Below are 22672 nucleotides of genomic sequence, written 5' to 3' on the forward strand. Positions count from 1 at the left end.
CCGCGTGCCCATTAGTATGTGTTTTCCGCGCGAGTCTGTGTCTTTTGTCTGTGTTTGTGTTTGGATTTGAGTTGCACTGCGAGCACTCCCTGTGGGACGGTGGATCAGGCAATTTCCTGTTCAAAAAAAAATCCTACCTGATCTGGAGAGAGAGAGAGAGAGAGTGCTGTATAATCTTTAAAAAGCCAACCCTTGGGTTCAGCAGAACCATCTGATGAATACAGAGAAGGCTGTGGAGGTGTGTGTGTGTGTGTGTGTGTTGCGTTCAGGTGAAGCGTCCTGCCGCAGTGTTGCTTCTGCTGCTGTCTGAAGGGTTTATATCAGAGTGAGTCTGTGGGTTTGCCGCCACCGAGGGCTTCTGTTACCACCGATGCCAGAGCAAAGTTCACCTCTGCCAAGGTTACCAGACGAGTGCCTGGCGAGGTTTGAGATGGAGCCTCTTCTGCACTCGTGTTGGACTCGGAGGATGCATCTCAATCTGCTTCTCGCTCGTTCATTTGGACGATTAAGTCAACAGAAATCTCACATTTTTTCCTTCAGCTGTCCGCTTGAGTGGACTTCTTCTCTCCTCCACGTTCTCAAGAGGGCCAAATCCTGGGTTTCTATTTACTAAATCATCCATTAGGCTGACGGTGATTGATGTTCAGAGAGAGCGGCGGGAGAATAACCTTTCAGAGATACTGAAGGATAAGTGCTGTGGCCTGGCCCGAACTCATTTAAAAAAATAAAAAAAACTTTTATATTTGGGAATTAAAGAAGTCAGACTTGAATGAGATATTTGATTGAAAGAAAGAAAGAAAAAAACAGACAGAACAGATCTTGTCTGTGTGGTGGACAAACTGTGTAACGGTGGCCCTGTTTCCAAACGACCTCACATAGTTTTTGGCATTTCTGTCCTTCTTATTTATCAACCAATGCACCAGTCCTGATATGCAGAAGGCAGATTCTAGCTTCGATATCTGCCTCGTGGAGGTGATGTGGTCGTTAGAAGTTGGATATGGAAGCTGGACTGTCATGAAGTTCAGTTATATCGACAACAGTGTGTAAAAGCCACAGTTTTGACATGACAATGGTTCAAACTCCTCCTAATGTTGAGGTAGATTTCATTTAAATGGCTGAACTTCAGTGCTGTATTTAAAGGATATTCTAGTTTGTATGTGTTTATATGTTTGTGGCTCCAGGTGGAGCTGAGCTGAGCGTCCACCGGCTGTATGCAGCGTAGGTCGTGTGTGTTTTAAAACTTCATATCAGACCAGCAGCTCAAGGCACGAGAACCTGAACACAACCAACCCTTCAGTCAAAGCAGACAGCGGTCAGGGTGCATTGTGGGTAATGGTGCCGTGCGTGGAAAACGTTGTGTGTGGAATAGAAAATACGACATCTCATAGTCAGCTGTGTTGATTTTAATCTTTTCTTTAAAACTGTTCAATGTTAAATTGGTGCAATGCTCCTTTAATATCACAGTTTGTTTACATAGAGCTGCTGTTAATTAGCCCTAAACGAACGGTTTAGGCTGCACGATGCACGATCAGGATTAGAAATGACACAGAACAAGCTACAGTAGTCGTGTTTCCAGTATGTTTTAAGCACATTTTAGAGGTTTTGCATTGAAAACGGTTAATCAGTTGAGGCATTTTTGACAAAAGAGGGCTAATGCACATAATATGACAGAAAGTTCTGCTGTAGCAAACCTTTAACTTGATCGATCTGCTGTTTGTGCTGGTGTTTTAATCTCAGGACAGCGTGAAACGTGTCCCAGACCAGCTGACAGGAAAGAATTATGACTGCTTTCCCAAATGAAAAATGTTTCTGGAGACTTATCTCCATTTCTGTCTTGAAGATGACCAATGATTCGTTTGTCTCTGAGCAAACATCTGGGTTCAGTTTCCAGCTTCTTCTACTCTCACAACGTACTCTTATTCTAACAGATACCGCCTCCTTCCTCTGGTTTGTTTGCTCCAAATCAATTAACTCGAAAACATTTGGCGACATTTCAAAAGTTTACCTAAAATTTGCTTGACAAGGTTTCAACCTGCAATCACCTCCCCCTCCCAAGGACACACAGACACAACAAGGGCCACATCCAGAGCCAGTGTTTGGTTCAGGGGTGTCCAATCCTGGTCCTGGAGGGCCACAGTCCTGCATGTTTTAGATGTTTGCCTCTTCCAACACACCTGATTCAAACGATCAGGATCATTATCAGGCTTCTGCAGAGCTTGATGATGAGCTGATGGAAGAGGGAAACATCTAAAACATGCAGGACTGTGGCCCTCCAGGACCAGGATTGGACACCCCTGGTTTGGTTTGTCCCTTCTGGGCTTCTGTAAGAACCACGGAGGAGGATCTGCTTCTTCTATAAAGAAAACACATTGATTCTTACTTTCAGGTGATTAAAAACAGAACCACACAGTAAATCTCCAACACGTTGGACCTTTAAAGCGCGCTCAGTAAGTTAACGTATAGATCGCCGGCGCCGCGAGCAACCCAGCAGCGAGATTTCAAGGCCGGAGACGTCGGGTTCTAACGTCGCAATCATGTTCATGTAGCCGGAGAAAGAAGTACTTGACATTCAAAGGGCAAAAATGTAAAGGGCGGTAAATATTTTTCTCCTTAAGAAAGGAGCTCGTGAAAGCTTCTTCCCTCCGCATTCATGAGCCTCGCGTGTTTATGCACAGTATAGCCGTCTCTATGCACAGACTCGCTTCCTGAAGTTATTTACAGTTTCAAATGCAACATAATGACTCGAGCGACAACAGTAGATTAGTATGTGTGCTGTGAATGTGGCGATAATTGCAAAGTGGTCGCGTGAATGTGTTTCAGCGAGTCACTTAAATCTGTGCATTTTTGTCTGGATACTTCCTGGAGAAAAAAAAACAAACAAACAGCATCTCATCTGTATCTGCTGCCTTCTCTGCAGATAGCTCATAATAATAACTCTGTAATGAAGTTCCAGAGACTCACACGCTCGCTCTGTGAAGTTTGTTTGTCTCTGTTTTGGTGACTCTGGTGAAAGCGCTCACCGCCGTGCTGCTGCCTGTGCTTCCCAGAGATCATCTTTAAAACCAAACAGTGTGGGTGGTACTTTGGTGTCTTCTTCTTTTTTTTTTTGTTTTGATGAAGTTTCTGTTTACCCTTTTCGAGTCTGTTTCTGCTCAGTTCTTTCTTTGCTTGATTGCAACGAACTAAAAATGTGAAAATGCACAACTTCATGTGACTGCAAACGGCAAACGCATCGAGCTTTATCGAATGAGATGTCGTATCACATGGAGCCGCCGTGCAGGGGTGTCTAACGATGTGGGTTATTTGCTCGAAGACAAACACAGCTGATGTCAAGCGGCTGAAGGTTGCGCGACGAGGACGACGCCTTCTTGTCTGCCGGTTGAATTTGAAGATGATTGTGTTCTCTGCGCCCACTTCTCTGTCTTGCAGGCGGAGATCGTCAAGCGGCTGAACGCAATCTGCGCCCAAGTCATCCCCTTCCTCTCTCAAGAGGTAAGACTCCAGAATGCCTGTCACTGTGAGTTAAGCAGGAGGTGGGTGTGAGACAGAGAGAGAGAGAGAAAAGAGGACAGAATACGTAGAAGGAGGAGAAGTGTGTGGTGGATTGTGAGGCAAAGGAGACAAAATATGAACACACACACACACTCTCACACACACACATACAGATTATCCTGGGCTAATCCTCCCTGCTCAGGATAGGCAGATATGCTCTGAACTTATCAAATGTCTCCCACTAACATATGCAGGAGCCAGCGGCTGAGAGAGAAAAAATACTTTTGTGCTAAAACACATTAAAATTGTGTGCACATCCAGCGGTGGGTGTGAGGAGTGCGTTTTACACACTGTGTTTATTATGGAGTCTTTAGGTGTGTGTGTGTGTGTGTGTTTAGCTGATAAATCCTTCCTCTGAGGAGTTAACTGTGTGTGTGTGTGTGTGTGTGTGTGTGTGTGTGTGTGTGTTGAGGGGTGGGAACAGCAGGAAGGGAGTGAGTGTGGACTCCAAAAGCTCTCCTCCAGATTAGCCATGGATTAGGAGGGTTTAGGGCGGATTAGGAATAATGGCATTAGATGGTGGCGCTGCTACACAGCCCTGAGGCCCACAGAGAGGGGAGGCAGGGAGAGGAAGCCGCTTTGTTTTGATGCACAGCCGCGCACATGAAATCCAACACGTCATTATTATTATTGTCGTGCAGCAGATCGCGTAGAGACGGCGTCTGATTGGAACTCTTTGTTTTTTTATTTCGGTCATCTTCTGATATCGTCCGTCCACGTGCTCCGAGTTTTGTTTGACAGCAGCATTGTTGACGCTAATGAGATTATATGTTGGTTAGTCAGAAAAACGCTCGTCGTGTCTTCTGTGTATTTTAAGCAAGACTGAGTCATGTTTTAATAATAGCGGGGTAGCAGGAGGATGGTCGTCAGTTAGCTGAAGTTTGGGGCCTTTTCTTGGATCAGCCACAACAATAAAACCACCTGCAGGGAAAGACGTTTATTACAAGGCAGTGTTCTGCTGGGACACCGTGGGCTCTGGCATTCATTTAGATATTACTTTGACCACCCTCATGGCAAACACCAGCACCCACCCCCAGCAGGACCACAAACTGCTCAGGAATGGGTAGAGGAACACGATCAAGAGCCGCAGGTGTTGATCTGGCCTCCCCAGATCCCAGTCAAACTGAGCATTTGCAGTCCAGAGCGAGCCTCGTGGATTCCCTACACAACAAACCTGCAGAACCAAAAGGATCTGCTGCTGACATCCTGGTGCCAGACACCACTGGACACCTTCAGAAGTTCCACGTTCAGGCTCCAACGAGTCTGGATTTTGGCGGAACATGGGTCACCGTTACAAAACGAAATGGAAAAAATGGTAAATGCACAGTGTTTTCTCATTCACACATCAATGGTGACAAAGCTGCCATGCAAGGTGCTGCCTGCCATTGGGAGCATCTTCAGGTTCAGTGTCTTTCCCAAGGACACTTTGACTGTGGAGGGATCGAACCACCAACCTTGCGATTGGAGGACAACCTGCTCTACCACCTGAGCCACAGCCGCCCAGGTGGTAAGCAGGTGGTTTTATTGTTGTGGCTGATTTGGTTTATTTCCGTAAATCACGTTTTTGCAGTTCTTAAGTTATAAGATAAACCTTTATTAATCCACAGTAATGCTACAGTAGGAGCAGAAGGTACACATAAGTAGTGTTGACATCGAACAGTTTCTTCAGATGAAGCGCAGATTCCTCTGGATGTGAAAAAAATGCAATATTGCTCATATCTAAATATTGAAAACGTAGAAATGCTAATATTACAAATATGATTTTGCACAGATTCTTCCTTAAGTGAAAAATGCTGATATTTCACATTATATGAAGAAAAGTTTTTAAATTTATACTTAATGCAGTTTTGATTGTGTTGATGTTGCACCACAGTGAAATGTGTCTCCATTGTTGGTCTATCAGGAGCAGTGCTGGTTGTTCATTGTCTTATCTTTACTAAACATTTCAACACAGCAGCTTAAAAAAGATAAAACATTTAGTTTCAGTGCTAAACTTGAGTCCCCACAGTGGCGTCTGTATGTTCATGTTATTGAGCAGCTGCAGCCTTAAATCCAACACGCTTCACCTGCTGTAATCATTTTGGTGATTCTTTCTGTTTGTTGGATCAAATCTTACCGTGAACATCCAGATCTTACTTGCTCTGAACACGGGAGCGTTTCATATTTAGCGTCGTGCTTTTCGGCGCTACCTTCCCGGTGAGCGTTCAGCGATCCGCCCACTCCAGAACAACCCCGACAAAAAGGGATGTTTGACAGGGTTCTGATATCATATTATGATGTCAGACAGGCATCTGTGGCGGTGTTCTGGCAGCGCACGGCGCACAAAGCACAGGTGGAGGGAGAGGAACAACCAGGTGGGAGGTTCATTCATATTCAACGAGGCTGTGACAAGCTGGTTGTGGCGCCTGCTCTCCGGAGCTGCTGTCGGAGGAGCTTCTCCTGCAGCCATCCGGAGGCAGCGGGACGAATGTGTTGATAAATCTGCAGCGTCTGATTTGAGAAGCCGGAGACGTGACGTCCGCTGTGTTTACCTCCATTAGATCCTGTGTAAATGTAAAACAGTCTGCAGCGGCATGACCCCGAACGCCTCCATCAGACATCCGATTGCTCATTAAACCTGTGAACCTCAGCGTTTTTTATTTGCTCCAGTCAGATTTTCACTCCTACAGGTGTAACCAACGCTGTGAAAAACTGGCATACTTTAGATATTTTACTAGTCTGCTCTGTGGAAACACAGCTCAGCTGAAAAGTCCACGAATTATTGTCACCGTTTGGTGCAAACGATCAACTTCGGGCTCCCTGGTTGCACCAAGTGTTGCAGAATTTTTACCTTTTTACATCATTTGGTTTGGTTTATTAGGATCCCCATTAGCACCAGCATAACCACTGGCTGTTCTTCCTGGGGTCCACACACATACGCACAATCACACTTCTAAACACAACAACAACAAACACAACAAACACAACAACTCATCTCGTTAACTTTACAATCAGAGAGACATATTGTCATTCAGTGCACTATACATTAAATCATACACAGAATTATAAATCCATCGTTATTAATCTTGAACTCTTAATTCTTCATCATAAACATACGATCAGAATGACCTTAAATAACATATTTATCCATCCTGTTCCTCGACCAATTGAAATCCAAGAAAATCAGGCAAAGTACATTTTACATTCTCAGCTCTCACCGGCTTTACGTTTTATTTTGAAACACCATTTTCTTTGTCTGTACCTTCTCAAAAACGTGTAAATATTGTTTCAACAAATTAAAGCACACGGCTCATTGTTGGTATGTAAAGTGAAGTCATATTTTTTAAACTAAATATAATTATTTTAGGCTTGTTTTTCCCAGTAGAACAGCACATCACACATGATTACCATCACAACAGTTTAAAAAAATCAGAGGATTCTTTCTCTTTTTAAAGTTTCTTGCTCTGATAAATGATGAAATTTCTCTTTCAAACCTCAAAGCTTTGGTTTCAGAGCATCGTGAACTCCTTTAGTTTCCTTTCAGCTTTTTGCTTATTTATTCTGGAAATGCATCGTAGCACAAACGCTGCAAAACGACGTCACCGTTTACGATGTGAGAGGTTTTTTTGTGAATTCCATCTTTATAAACACACACCAGCCTTGGTCCTGTGTCCACGTGATGGTTTGCTAAAGAAGCCGATTCTTCACCGAACACCGTCTGACTTTTAGCTTCGATGTCCCGGCGCCGCCAATGAATCCACTGAAATGTCAAAGTTAAATTATTAACCACATTATTGAACTCTGTATTGTTCATCCCAGGCCTCCAATTATTACAGCCGTACACCATGATGGCGTGAAACCTGTTTGCCAATATTGATGGATCTGTGTGTGTGTGTGTGTGTGTGTGTGTGTGTGTGTGTGCGTCACGTTCAGCCGGGTTAGTCTCAGTCTGCTGAGGTGCAGCCGAACTCGACGGACAGGTTCATTTTCACACCTGATAAGCTCTTTCATCTCTGGCCTACTTTGATGTTTTGCGCTCCTGGATGAATCTCGCTGCTCTCGCTGGCTGTCTGGATCCGTCTTGGGCTCTCTGTACCCTTTGTATGACATTGCCCTGGTAGCTGTCTGTCTCTCTGGGCGTCTGTCTCGTTTCTCTCTGCAAATATGTCTGCAAAAAAAAACAAAACTGAATTTCTGCTTATAGCTGCTCTGCCATTAGGATGTTATTTACATTTGTGTTTTTAAGGAATTCACAATCTCCCACACACTTGACTTCTGTGTGAGACATTTTGAAGGAGTCTTGGATGTTTTAGCGGATGCTGAGCTGCCCCCTCGGACGTCCACTGGCTTGTTTTCCAGATTCTGCTCCACGCAGAAGGAAACAACTGACCTGAGCAAGTTATACTTGACCAAGTAGCGCACGCTAATTAGCTGCTCGCTGCTTTTTTTCCTGCTCGGTGAATTTTAATGAACGCGCTGATGAGTATAAAACAAAAAAGCGGCAGTGATGAGTCAGAGTGTTTTACTCTGGTGGCATTTCAACCGGATCTGGTCAGAACTTTGGACTTTTAATCACATTTTAGATGCATTTTGTCCAGAAACTGAAGAAAAATATATATGGAGAGTTCAAGGCACAGTAAAAACTCCTGTAGCTCCTCTGGTACTGTACAGCGGGTTAAAGTGATGAAAACAGTTTGTTAGGTTTTATCGTCGGTGCTAATTGATGAGCGAACGTCGGGTCGTGTAAAGTCAGAGAGCGTGACGGACTGACGTCGGCTGTTGAGCTGTGACTCAGGTTAGATGCAGGAAATAGACGGATGGCTTTGGATGGAAAAGTAGAAAATGAAACGCATTAAATAGACGGATGGAGCCATTTTATTTAAATATGTCTGTACCATTTAACCCTCTGAACCCCAGGTAGTTTCTGGACATTTTTTTGATCCAGTCACGTTTTTCCTCACTTTCTTCGCTGCAACATAAAATCCTGCACCTCGATGGAAACAGCACAACTATAAGTACAAGTAGAGAGAACTTAAACATGTCGTCTTTGCAGTTTAACACAGTTTGTATTGGAGGGTAATACCGGTGTGATGTTAGGGGATGATATGAAATTGAAATATCGCGATAAAATTTGAGCGCAGTGCCGTTGTTTTGGTCCGGTCTAATGCACATGGAGCCAGAAGCATGGCGGTGACTGAGGCAGTAGGGCTGGACCCGGATATCGGAGCATTCGGTCGTTGTGGTGGCATCCACATAGCGAGTTTGAGATCCGAATATCCATCCATTATCTATTCACCGCTTAATCCTCACTAGGGGAGCTGGAGCCTATCCCAGCTGACTCAGGGTGAAGGCAGGTTCACCTGGACAGGTAACCAGTCTATCACAGGGCTACACTTAGAGACAGACAACCAAGCACACTCACATTCACACCTACGGACAATTTACAATCACCAATTAACCTCAGCATGTTTCTGGACCTTGTGGGAGGAAGCCAGAGAACCCGGAGAGAACCCACGCTGCACGGGGAGAACATGGAGACTCCACGCAGGAAGATCCCGGGTGTCCTCACCGGGACACCAACCGGCGACCTTCTAGCTGTGAGGCAACGGTGCTAACCACCAAGACACACTGCAGCCCAGATTTGAATATTCGCCCAACTTTTGATTAAAACAACTGTCAGCAAGCGATTTACAGCTTATGCATAATTGATTTAAGTACAATTCAGCTTTAATGCACATTAAAAACAGCTGCTTGCTAAATGGAAAAGAACCTGTTCTCTTTTTTAAATTTGCACCAATAAAGTTGTGCAGTTTTGAAGTATTTTGTCCAGCGTCAGTTATATGGTGATATATATTTTTGGCTGTATCACCCTGCCCTCTTTTTTTATGCCATAAATCATTTAAAAAAACGACTGTCTTTGATGATTAATTTTACAAAAAAGAAGAAAGAACCACCACAGATGTCATCAAAACTATAAAACTGGCTCCACATCCTGTTGAGCTTTTACCACTTAGACTTTAGCCTCCTGTCTGCAGCCCAGTTCATCCAAACAGTCCCTGAATATTTTTTTTGTCATGTAGCAGGTTTTTTATTAGCAGCTGGCTCACTCAGGGCTCCATGCTTGTGTGAAGGAGAATTTTTAGTGTTTCACAGAACCTGGTTAATGTAAACGGTGTGCACACCTTTAAACGAGACATTTAGATGAAACATCGCAGTTTTCACCTTAAATCCGGATCGTTCGCCCGACGCAAAGCCTCGCCGCGGGTCAGCAGTTCAAGGACCGTCGGAAAATTAAAACTCTGACCATTATTTCTGCTCCTGTGATTTTCTGAAAGGATGTCTTTCTAACAGTTTGTGGAGCTCCGAGGGTTAAATGTTCTGATTGATGAAAGCCGCAGATTGAAATGTCAGACAATAAGGTTTTGTTTTTTACCTTGAGAAGTGTCGGCGCTTTTTCATCTGTCGGATGAGCCGCATTATCATCCCGGTTACAGCAGATCTTTATGTTTCTCCACAGTTTTCATAATCGTTCTTTAAAATCCAGATGTCTGGATTCAACAAACTGCTCTTTTTTTTTCCCGTCTCAGCTTCTGTTGCAGTAACTCTCTGATTATTTCTGTCCCTCAGCATCAGCAGCAGGTGGTGCAGGCGGTGGAGAGGGCCAAGCAGGTCACCATGGCTGAGCTCAACGCCATCATAGGAGTGGGTGTAGCGCGCACACACTCACACACACACACACACACACACACACACACACACACACACACACACTGAAATAGAAATGGTGCAGGGGCTGTTTTCTTCCAGTTGGACATAAACGCTGAAAAGGTGGTGGAGAGACTTGAATGGCCGAAGGACGTGCCAAATGAATAAATTAATCAAATGCATTTCCAGCACCAGAGATCAGTGAGGTGTTTGACCCGTTCCCACCTCATGCATTCACCAGAGGTCAATGAACTGGCCCACACTTTCTACTTCAGCGAGACTTTGTTGGATACGCACGTCAGATTTATTTGTACGGGTTGACAATTTGGACGAAAATGGCCTTTTATCACTAAAAAAACCCAGATAATCGTGTGGAATGATAACATCAGCAGAGATTCAGATGGAACTGTCGGCCAAATTTAGCCTTTTACAGCTAATGTGACCATAGGAGAGGATTTTATTTATCCCACAGTGGGGACGTTTGCACTTTTAGCACAGCAAAGAGGAAGCATTTAAGAAATATCAGCAGAAAAATGAACACATGCAGAAGTACTAATTGCACAGATTCTTTCATGAGTAGAAATACTGATGGAGAAGTATTAATGTTGCACAGATGGGTCTGTAAGTAGAACCAAACATGTTGGCCAGTCGGACCAGAGATAAGTCCAAAGATGCTGCATGTTAGCGGCCATGAAATAACACTTGTATCATCCTCTGACGTGCTGCACCAGTCAGGCTTGTATCTAAATGTTTTGGGTCCCATGTGCTGCTGTTATTTTTTTTTCATCCCACCCACTCCTTCAAATCTTAATCCGTGTTTCCGTGTGTGCTTCAGCAGCAGCAGCTCCAAGCTCAGCACCTCTCCCACGGCCACGCCATCCCCGTCCCGCTCACGCCCCACCCGGCCGGCCTCCAGCCCCCTCTGCCCCCCGGGGCCAGCACCGCCAGCCTGCTGGCTCTGTCCTCGGCCCTGAGCCACCAGCTGCCGCTCAAAGACGAGAGGAAGCACCACGACAACAACAGTGAACACGCCAGAGGTGAGGCCTGCTCCGGATCGGTCAGTAGTGCAGCAGGGGTCGGTTCTGGTTTGTGTCTAGAATAAGTCCGCGTCACTGGCTGAGTTTTCATGTTTATTGATGCAGCAGAATTACAACTCCAACCTGCTAAATCTAGAAATAATGCAAACAAGCAGTAAATTCTCACTAACAGCCCATGAAATGTCACATTTCTGCATTTACAGAGAGACTCAGACACCAATCTGCAGTATTATTATTTAGTCTACATGCCACGGTGTGAAACAAACCGCAGTAACTTGTGCCGTTTTACTTCCCTCTTAATCAGATGCTAAGTGTGTTTAACAGACACAAACGTGGACGATCAAATCCTTTGTTAACTTAATGATCCCAAACCGGTTTCAAGCGTCCCGTCGGCGTTATGAATTCTGTCGCCGCGTGCTGATGCTTAATTGTTAGTGCTCTGAGTGAACAGCAGTTAAAACGATTAAAAACTGATTTGTCATTATGCCGTTTTAATTGGCCTAATAGGGAGCAATGCACAACCGCCATGATGCCTCGTTTCTCTTGTAAACACGGAACGCCTGTAATTCTTCTCCGAGCTGACTTTGAGCTCGAGCATTTAATTACTGCTCATAGAGAGTGTGTGTGTGTGTGTGTGTGTGTGTGTGTGTGTGTGAGCATGCCGCTGCTTAATGACTGTGTTGCAGCGCGGCGGTGAGGGCTTTTTGCAGTGCAGCAGAGCAGTTAACCTTGCCCTGTAGCTGCAGTAAAGCAAACAGCTGCTAACTCAGGTAATGCTCACCCGCATCAGGGGCGCAATCGATAACAATGCAATCCCATCTCTCTCTCTCTCTCGCCGAGCTGCCGAGGATGAGTGCGCGCATGCAGGGAGGATTTATTTGCCTTCTTCAACTTCTTTTTAAAGGGCATCTTCACTTGAATTCATACAGTTCCAAATTTGCTAAATATAGTCTTTATAAATGTTGATGCCCCCCCGGGCTTCTTCATTTAGTTTCAGTGTTGTCTCTATCAATATATTTCCAGACAGACAGCGTGTACATAGTTTGCTATCAGGCCACTAACCCCAGACTAAACAGGCCTGATGATCACAGACCTTCCATGAGAGAAATGCAGTTGCTCCATCTGCTGACGGTTGCAGCAAATGTGACTCAAAGCACCACAATGTTATTACTGAGTTTAGTTTGCATGACTGTTGGGTTGCAAAGCTCATGGAAGTGTCCTCTGTCTCTAGCTTCTATGTGTCTAAAACACAACTTCTAGCAGCTGCTGCACTCCTTCAAGTGACTTTTATTGTGCTCGCAGTGTGTTCATGTTGTGTGCAGCTTCACTGATGGGTCACTGCGGCCAATAATCCGACCAATCCTAAACATGCTATCCGACAGGTTTTTAGGAAAAACCAACAGAACCCATAAAAACAGCCTTAACATAGCGACAGCCTTGGATTGTGACTCCGACATGACATTTAATGTCACCAATCAGGATGACGGCGTATTATCTGACTGAACAATCCCACAGATTGGCTACGTTCACACTGAAGTGTCCCCCAACCGCACCCAATGTTCTGATATTCATCATTAATTGGGCCTGAACATCCAGAGAGCAGAAAGTTCTATTGGGACCAGCCCTACTAGTTATTATAACAACTATGAACAATAATGAACAACTAATGAGCCTTCCAGCATCAAGCCCTCCTCGTATCTGGACCTCCGTCTTGACAATCCGACAGCCTTGATATCCGACATAGAAGAAGGTTTTAAATTTAGTGTCGGATTATCGAGTCACAACTGTATTTTCAAAAAATCTCTATTATCCCCCAGAACTTTAGGATCTTAACACTCTGAACCCCAAACAGTTTCTGGATGGTTTTTTTTTGCTGAATGTGGACTCCTTCAGTCCTGCACATTCTTTTAAAACAGTACAACCATGATTAGAAAACAGAAGAAGTGAAGAGTGTCTTCTGTGCGCAGATATATTATGACAAAATCACAAAAAAGTAAAATACAGTCCGGGAGTCAACATGTACGAGTGCCCACAGATGTCACCAGTTCTGGAAAAACACAGTAACTCTACATACAAAACCCATCATGAGTTAGATTTTTATTATATTTCTGATCTACTTAGTGTGAGCACAGCCTGCAGTTCAGCCGAAAAGTCCCTGAATTTTCACGACTGCTAATATCTCCTAAGTTGGGATGAGAAGCGCAGAATACTTTGGTTTGAGCAAACAGTTTATTTTATAATGAGTGATTCTGATGAAATATGTTTTTGGTTAATCAAACAGCACATCACAGATGAGTAGTTCAATGACAGTCTGTAAGTTGAAAATCTGACTTTTTTTTAATTTCTAGCTCTTATAAATGTTGTAATTTTGCTTATTTTGTAAAACACAACGAGCCTTTCAACCTGCTGATGAGTTTTGGGGTTCAGAGGGTTAATAAGCTGCAGGCTAGCTGGTGGACGCTCATTACCACCGGCTGAAAACAAACAGGAACTAAATTAACTTTCTGTCCTACCTGACAGTAAAATGTGCCTGCAGCATTGTCACACTGGATAGCGACGACTGAACACCTGAACGTATGCAGGAGAAAGACGTTTTATTCTTTTCTTGATGCCGACAACGTTCACACGATGCCACTGAACCGCGGACGCTTTGGTCGGAGACCAGATTGCTGGTAATTACCGACGAAGCCTCGTGCTGCTCCTCTCTGACTGGGGAGGATCGGCCTACAAACGTCTCGTTAGCTCGCCTCCTACCGGCTGCACATCCACAAATTTTCCCGTTTTCAAACCTGTAATTGATCCACGATTCAAGTGACTGAGAGCGCGTGAATGAGACGCAGAACTTTATCTGTCAAGGCGACAAAACGCTTTATGAAGTGCAGACAAATCAGCAGCTGTACTCCACATGACTGAGACTTTCCCAGAAATTATCGAGCTGAACAATCTCTATTGCTACCTGTGTGTATGTGTGTAGGTGTGTGTGTGTGTGTGTGTGTGTGTGTGTGTGTGTTTGTTTATGTCAGACATTAAATGCTTTAATCTGTAAATCTTTTCTGTCTCCTGCTCTTCGCCTCCTCAGACAGAGACTCAGTCAAGGTAAGACCTTCCTTCTTTTCTTCCATTTGCTAAAAAATAAAAACAAAAAAAAGACATGTTTGGGTTAAAGCTCCGTTTCTGCTCACTCAGCTTCTGTTTTTTTTTTACCTGCAGCACATACAAAGGGAGAGAAAAAGTAAATTCATTAGTCGATTTTGTCGACATTGAGCAGCAAAGGCGTCTTTACTTCTTCTTCTGTCCTTATTGATTTTTATTCTTTAAACACCTGCTAAAGGCTGAAATTTAATGTTTTTATCGGTGGAATGTTTTGTTTTCTTTGGGCAAAGAGCATCGAGATAAACGGTTATGTGACGTCTGCTTTAACTACCACTCAATAAACTCACAGTTAGAATCTGAATCAAATGTTTGCTCAGTCAGTTTTCACATATTTGGGGTTTTTAGTGAAGAACTAATGTGAACATTTAAAAAAACTCAACAGACAGTGATTGTTAGGAGACAAATTAGGAGCAAAACCAGTTCACAGCGTGCAAAAATGTGCAAATTATTACGCTGAGTGTGCAACGTTAGAGTCTACAGTGTGAATAATGTGAGATGTGCAACAGATAAATGACATTATCGTTATATTAATGTGACGAGGCGACATCACTGGAGGTCTCTGGCCTTGTTGATAAGCTGGAAAGAAGCTGATCATGTTTTTGGTGAGTCAGGCTAAGATTAGTCAGACTAGGAAAAGTCAGACTAAGATTAGCCTGATTTACTATGCGGATATACGCCTCCCATTGGCTGCACATTTCAGGTGGCTCTATCTGTGCGCCACCTTCAGGTTAGCAGCCGACCACACTGAAAATTTCAAATTGTGCAAGTCAGTTTGGGTTGTGCGGTAATCCAAACCTGCTCGTTTTTTTTACAGCGGGTTATTAATTTGAATCATCTCGCTGCATGCATAGTTCCACCATCACCATCCTTTGCTCACCTCCGCCCTCGAAGGCTGTAATTGGTTTCAAGAAACACAAACAAGCCGGAGCAGGATGACAGAGCGATGCAGTGAGACCGTTATGTTCATCAAAATAGACTGAAAAGGATAAAGGTAGATTGACGCGTGTTGTACTGAGAGAGTCCAAACATGTCGTGAGAATGTGGCGTTATATTTTTTTGGAATGACGCGTTTGTCGAAGGCTTTCGTTGAGTGGAACCTTTGTTGTTGTTGGATGTGGAGTCTGTGTGGATTTGTCATGTCATTTGGATTTTGCTACCAATAAAGCCTCCATGTGTAAATGATAAAGACACAGTTAGACATCATGGAGCGTCACATGATGGTTAAAAACGAAGCTAACAAGATGATTTTTCACACAAAATATCCGCTCTGTGTTTTAAATAATCTATAAGCTATGATTTCGATGCATTTCTGATCCTCGAGCCGTTTTTAGATGCTCCACAAAAACATCCAGCGTTTAAACATCTAACATGTGGCGACAACGAGGAAGAAACGACACGACTGGGTGGAAGAGAAACCCCAAAATGAGCAAAGAAAAAAGAAAAGCACAGTCTGCTTAGTGAGGGAAGGAGGGAGCAGAAAGAGGGAGCGCAACAGATCACGGTTACATCCAGCGCTTGTAGTAATTAGTCCCTTAAGCGGAGCTTTTTTTCCCAAGGCAAACATTTGGTTTGTTGAATACTCAATGAGCAGATTAGCATGTCTTTATACCAGAAGGCTGAGCTCACAGACACACATGCCTGAGTTTAGCAGCTTGTGTGTGTGTGTGTGTGTGTGTGTGTGTGTGTGTGTGTGTGTGTTCGCTGGTGTTTTTGGAGGAGGTGGAAACAGGAGGAATGTTTTAATATGTTATCTCCTGCCCCCCGTGCAGTGTATCCTCCTCCACACACACACACACACACACAAGTACAGGCACCATGATGGGAGCGATTAGCAGTGTGTGTGTGTGTGTGTGTGTGTGTGTGTGTGTGTGTGAGGTCGTCAGAAATCACTGATAAAGACACAGAGGCCACAATGATGAATGCCTTTCATTAGCGCCCCGCGAGAACACGCACACACGCAGACACACAGCGCTGCTCTTTGACATGGCGGCCAACAGTCACTTCATGAAACCAATAAGCCCCTTGTCAGTGGTCCACAGTTGCCTTGGCAACAGTCCACAGAGTACAGTGTGTGTGAATTGCATGAACATCTGTGCCTTAATGTCCTTGGCGTTAGCACCTCGCGCACCGATAAAGGCGGCGTGGGTGTAAACGGCGCGCTCGCGCGTGTGTGTGTGTGTGTCTGCGCGCTCATTGTTGCCGGTACAGGCAGTCAATTATGTAGTCGTGGTGCGTTCAAGGACTGCACCTTTTGTTGGAGGTGACGGGACTGAATGCACTTATCAGATGGAGCTAAGCGTTGGTTCGGTTATCAATGCCGGTGATTAGTTTGTGCTTCTGGGGTTTTCTTTTGTGCATATTTGTGATATTTCCCATCAGATGTGTTTAAAGTCTCACAATGTATTTTTATTTTATTTTATAAAAATGTAATCGTGTTATAACTCTTTAATTGTGTGCTGCATGTTTAGAAAATCCCTAACGAGGTCCCTTTCCAGTTTTGTCTGACCTTTACAATTAATCACCTGTTGGACTAAACGCCAGCTTGTTGTTGATCGCTGCTGCTGCTGCGCTCCGTCTTCTCTTTTTGTACTTTTTGTCCTGTTTTTTTTTTTTTTTTTGTCGGCGGCAAACAAGCTTTACAGCTGCAGCCCGTCTGCCTTTGTTGCTGCTGGGATGCTCTTTTAAAAGCTGCCGAATGCGGCGTACGGTCTGGCCTTCCATGCTGCGTCGGCCGCACAATGAGAGACAAATTGAGTTGAACAGGGTGAGAGATGGATGACACCAAATGACTTCAACCCAGAGTTCTAAAGATTCTGGGCTTGTGCACAAAGCGCTGGTGTGTGTTGGCGAGAGAACAAAGCGGAGAAACAAAGGGAATAAAACACAGAATTTCAGACACGTCTCTCGTTCTGTGTGTTTTTTTAAAAAATCCTTTTTGTCTGATAAAGTTTAGAGGTAAATCTGATTGGACAGTTTACTGTGTGTGCGCTCAGCCAAAGGAAAAGACAAGTTGGGTCTCGTTTATTGTGGCAGATTTTTCATTCAGGTAAATAAACACCTGGTGACCCTCTGAACCCAAAGCAGTTTCCTGCTTTAGTCACATTTTCACTCAGAGTCAGATTATTTTTCACCTCAGTGGAAGCAGCACAACCACGACTGGACGTAGAGAGAACTCAACAGTGTCTTCTAGACGGCCAGAAACCATAAAAAATAAAGAATGAATTAAATTATTCTAATTCATTTATTTTGCAAATTAAAAATGTATTTGTTTTAAATGACCTGGAATCAACATGTGCAGCATTTTTTCCCGAATGCCCACAGATGTGACTTTACATCCTATACATATTGTGGTATGAACAGTTTTAATTTGTTTGCTCTCTGCTTTGTGCCGACAGTCTGCAGTTGAGGCTGTAAATCTCAAATTTTTTTAATCACGTAAATGTTGTTTACAGCTGAAAAACTCTTGGCTTATTGGTTTTGCTAAGGTGTGCAGAATTTAGAGTTTTTTTTTTTTTTTAACAGAATCTACTTGTTTCTGGAAATTTTTTTAAACAACTCATGTAGAATAAAGTGATTTTTTTTAAAAATATGACATGCATCACAGATTATTAATTTAAGGACCATCAGAAAAACAAAAATCTGATTATTTTTTCTGTTTTTAAAGTTTCTGGCTGCGATTAAAGGTGGAATTTTGGTGATTTAAAAAAACATTTTTTTTTTAAAGAGAACACAAACCTGTTGACAGGTTTTGGAGTTTAGACTGTCACCAAATGAGACAACACAGTGGAGGTTGTGCTCCTGACCCACTGATGAAATGATATGAACGTCCTCGCAGACATTTGTGGCACTTGTTCTGTCACCCAGCAGTTATGTTTCTGCCAGAGAAAGTAGGCGGAGTTAATGCTCTCTAACTCACCTGTGTGAGGTGTTGTACTGACATCATCTCCTTTTTGCCTCCATGTGGCCTGAGGATGACATCACACAGGTAATAATGTGTCTCAACAGCTCACCTGCAATTACTGCTGATCACTGTGGGTGTCACCAGTGAGAACAAAACGGAGATATTTGCTTTCTAGGTGCACACGTTTCACTTCCAGCGTTCGCTACGACTAACCTCACAAAGCGCACACTGCTTCATGCAGCATGCAAACAGTTCCTATCGAGCTCTGATCATCACAGTCTGCCATCAGCAGTTCAGTTCTCACAAGACGTATCCGATACGACATTGTGGGTCAGAGTTTCCAGACTTTCGTACTGCAAAATCCACCTGGATGTCGTCGGACACCTGGTGTTTTCTACGTCTACTGTATATGAATATTTGAATGCACCCTTTGAGACGAGACAACAAGAAGGAAGACAGGCGAGGTTAAGATTCCTGAGCAGCAGCAGAAACTCACTCATTATCACCTCGAACGCAAACCCTCTGACTGCTCAGTGGCCAGCAGGTCAGACTGGGGTTGAACTGGGCAGCGTCCAGGTGGCAGTGTGTTTGTATAAATAAAGCTGTAAGGATTTCACAATAAAAGCACATGATGATGATGATGATGATGTATAATGTTGGAAACACGGCTGCAGGATAGAAGGAAGTACTTGTGTTTTTTAACCTCTGTGCTGCATCCTGTTGATGTTTGCTGGTGGCCGACAGCATCATTATCACCTGGTCAACCCTGGATCACCGGAGAGACACGAGAAAAAAATAAAACTAAAACCACTGGAGGATACAGATATCATTATCAGGACCTGCTGAATCAATTTGAAACGAGAGGCAAATATAATTATGATGAAAACTCTCACACACACACAGAGCCGCAGAGTTCTTCACGTTGGCGGCGCTTGTACTGCCGGCGGCGCCTTCATTTGTCTCTGCAGCAAAATTAATTTGCTTTGATGTTTGTGAAAGAGCTAATTTGCAGGCTAATTAATCTAATCAGTCTGCAAAGAGGGCGAGAGAGAGAGAGAGAGAGAGAGAGAGAGAGAGCAGGAGAGGCGTCTCACTCAAGAACAGACACACACCTACACACACACACACACACACACACACACACTCTGACATTATTTGCACATACGCAGTACTAAAATGTAAACAGGTACAAGTGCTGCCAAACCGCACACACACACACACACACACACACACACACACACACACACACACACACACACACACACACGCTGAACATCACTCCTCCCCCACCAGAATCTTTGTCATCAACACTTGCAGCACGGCAAAGGGCAGCGGAAAGGTTACAAGCGTGAGTTAGTGGAAAGGTCGAGCTAAAGGTCCTGCTTTATTTTTCCTTCCCTCTGTCCATCGGCGGCCGGCTGAGGAGCGCCTCCCAATGAGAGCCAGATCAGCAGAGACAGGCGGAGCAAGAGGGGAAATGTTTAGCTGACCTTATTTTGATCTTTGCTTCTCAAAGAAGATTAATCCTCCGCTAACGGTATTTAAAAGGGATGCCATATTTGATTAAGAAAGAGAGACATCAATGGGTCTGCTCACCTCCCTCCACCACCAGCACCTCCACCACCAGCGACGCCGTGGTGATGTAGTCAAACTGTCAAGGATGCAGCGCTGCTTCGGTTTTTGTCTGATACAGTAGAAATGAAATGGCTTTGACAGGCAGGGAGTGGATCTTTGCCTTTCTGTTGCACACTTAGCGCCGCATTTCTCCCAATTTAGCTCAGAGCAGAATTCTTCACATATTCAAGGAAAAAATAAAATAAAATCACAGAATTGTAGCTCACATTTTTGCTTTTTCACCCGCTTCCGAGAATCATTTTCTTTAACAGCCAGTTTCGCCTCCGACAGGCTTCTTTCTCTCTCTGCTTCCAGCAACTTTCTGTTTTTATAACGTGTCCATTTACAGTTAAAGGCACTTTGGGGATCTAATTAGGTTGGGAAGCTATTAGCAGAGCCGCTACGCTGTCGCTCATTAAAGGGCTTCTTCGGCCAAATGGCAATAAAATACATAAAATTACAGCCACTAATCTTTACTTATGGAGGGTTTTTTTTGTGCAGGTTTTGAAGTGTTTGTCTCTGAGATGTCTGCCTTTAACCCAGAACAATGGAAAATAGATGAAAGTTTGTGTTCAGTGACATCTATAAAGACATTTCCTGGAAAGTATTTGGGGACATGTTTTGGGAGAAAGAAGCTGCAGGAATTTACACCTCGAATCCTGGTCCTCCAGGTCCGCAATCCTGCATGTTTTAGATGTTTCCCTCTTCCATCAGCTCATCATCAAGCTCTGCAGAAGCCTGATAACCATCCTGATCAGGTGTGTTGGAAGAGGGAAGCATCTAAAACATGCTGGATTGCAGCCCTCGAGGACCAGGATTGGACACCCGTGTAGTAGAACACGTGCCCAACAGGTTTCTGGCCGGTCATCACTTTATGACTAATACGACAAATCAGTTTCCTCTCAAGCTTCTCTTAAATATACGTTTGCTGCTTCTTTCAGAGCTCGTCCGTGTCTCCGTCGGCCAGTTTCCGGGCCGGAGAGAAGCACCGCAGTTCCAGTGATTACTCGTCCGACAGCAAGAAGCAGAAGACGGACGACAAGGAGCTGACCTCCACGCGCTACGTGGGTGAAAACGCTCCGGTTCTGGAGCTTAATATTTTCAAAGGAGAGATTAGGAAAGAGGGAGAATTAAATTATTCAGCTCTCTGGCGATCACGCAGCCTCTTTAACTGCCTTAACTGCACCTCTGGTCTGAAATGAACCTGAGCTTTAATATTCACCGTTTTAGTGCAGGTTTGTTTTATTATGCAATCTGCACGGAGAGCGACAGACACTGACGGAGGCAAAGAGGCAAAGGTCCGTGTTCGGCTCTGAACTCGGTGTGTTCCGGTTTATGGTCTGGGCCTGCTGGTTGTTTTTCATGGAGTCAATTAAATCCTGGATTTAAAATTAGTTTAAAGAGGTGTTGTCCTACGTAGCCACACTGATCCTGATCTGTAGATAGAAGTTCTCAAGATCTTAATCATCCATTATTTCCAGAACGACACCATATCTGGGCGCCTTTGACAGTAGCATGATGTAAAAATCCTCAAATCTGTTCTTTCCTTCTTCCATCCCAGGAAAGCGACGGAGAGAAGAGCGATGACAACCTGGTGGTCGATGTCTCCAATGAGGTATGAACCCAGAACTCTACTATCTGATCCATCCAAAGCAAAGGCGTCCTTACTTCCATCCATCCTTCTCCCTCTCGTCTACATTTGTTCTCCAGGATCCGGCGTCTCCTCGAGGAAGCCCCGCCCACTCGCCTCGGGAGAACGGATTGGACAAAAGCCGCCTGCTGAAGAAGGACGCGCCGCTGAGTCCGTCCTCCATCGCCTCCTCCAGCAGCACACCTTCATCCAAGTCCAAAGAGATTAATTTGGTGAGTCATTTGGGGTAATTATAGCCTTCTGATCTTCTTTTTCATTATTTCTCAGGGTGGGTTTCTATTTTTAGGCCTCCTGTAAAATGTAGGAACGGTAAGCAGTCACTGTCAGTAAGGTATAGAATAGAGGAGAGGTTCAACGTGGAACCAAAAGCAGCGTTTTTAACTCGATCAGGTGTTGAAAGCAGCACTTGGTATCCAAAGCGAGGAAGGTTTCTGCTTTTAAATGTGAAAGTAGCATGTTTTACCTTAAAACCCGTCCTGTGTTCAGACACCTGTAAAGATTGATTTTGCGTTGCAGAATGAGAAGTCCACAACCCCCGTGTCCAAGTCCAGCACCCCGACGTCTCGCTCCGAAGCCCCGACGCCCAGCAGCACCTCCACCCCGGGCCTGAGGTCCGCACCCAGCAAACCGTCGGGAGTGGAGACTCTGGGTGAGCGACGCAAACAGAACTTCTCAAACACAAACAGAACGTAGAACTTTTCTGCATTAATCAGTGATAAAGTGGATCTGAACCTTCTCTAAACCGTATCACCAGCTCTGATATTAACTGTTTTAGTGCAAATTTGTATTGTACAGAGCTGATAACAGACACACATACAGAGAAACATGGACAAAGGTCTGCATTTAGCTTAGAACCCAGTATGTTCCGGTTAAGGCCTCTCTCAATGAGTGTCTGCAAGGAGGCTCAGTGGTTAGCACCATCGCCTCGCAGCTAGAAGGTCGCCAGTTCGTGTCCCGGTGAGGACACTCCATGTTCTCCCCGTGCAGCGTGGGTTCTCTCTGGGTTCTCCGGCTTCCTCCCACAGTCCAGAAACATGCTGAGGTTAATTGGTGATTGTAAATTGTCCGTAGGTGTGAATG

At 44.3% G+C, this 22672-nt stretch overlaps 1 protein-coding gene across 4 annotated transcripts in view; it reads left to right on the forward strand.

The window, feature by feature from the left end:
- LOC103361929 (transducin-like enhancer protein 4) overlaps positions 1–22672 on the forward strand; it is a 40992-nt gene that overhangs the window by 11689 nt on the left and 6631 nt on the right. For 2 of the 4 annotated variants that reach the window (XM_008288141.1, XM_008288142.1), the window contains 8 exons: positions 3430–3492; positions 10159–10233; positions 11072–11273; positions 14353–14369; positions 20883–21005; positions 21503–21556; positions 21652–21804; positions 22109–22241. In XM_008288141.1, coding sequence (XP_008286363.1) covers positions 3430–3492; positions 10159–10233; positions 11072–11273; positions 14353–14369; positions 20883–21005; positions 21503–21556; positions 21652–21804; positions 22109–22241 — 820 coding nt within the window. The remainder of the gene's footprint in view (positions 1–3429; positions 3493–10158; positions 10234–11071; positions 11274–14352; positions 14370–20882; positions 21006–21502; positions 21557–21651; positions 21805–22108; positions 22242–22672) is intronic. The other 2 variants (XM_008288143.1, XM_008288144.1) reach the window with 1 other exon arrangement.

The sequence above is a fragment of the Stegastes partitus genome, unplaced genomic scaffold, assembly GCF_000690725.1.
Source record: "Stegastes partitus isolate 25-593 unplaced genomic scaffold, Stegastes_partitus-1.0.2 Scaffold543, whole genome shotgun sequence".
NCBI classification, from domain to species: Eukaryota; Metazoa; Chordata; class Actinopteri; family Pomacentridae; genus Stegastes; species Stegastes partitus.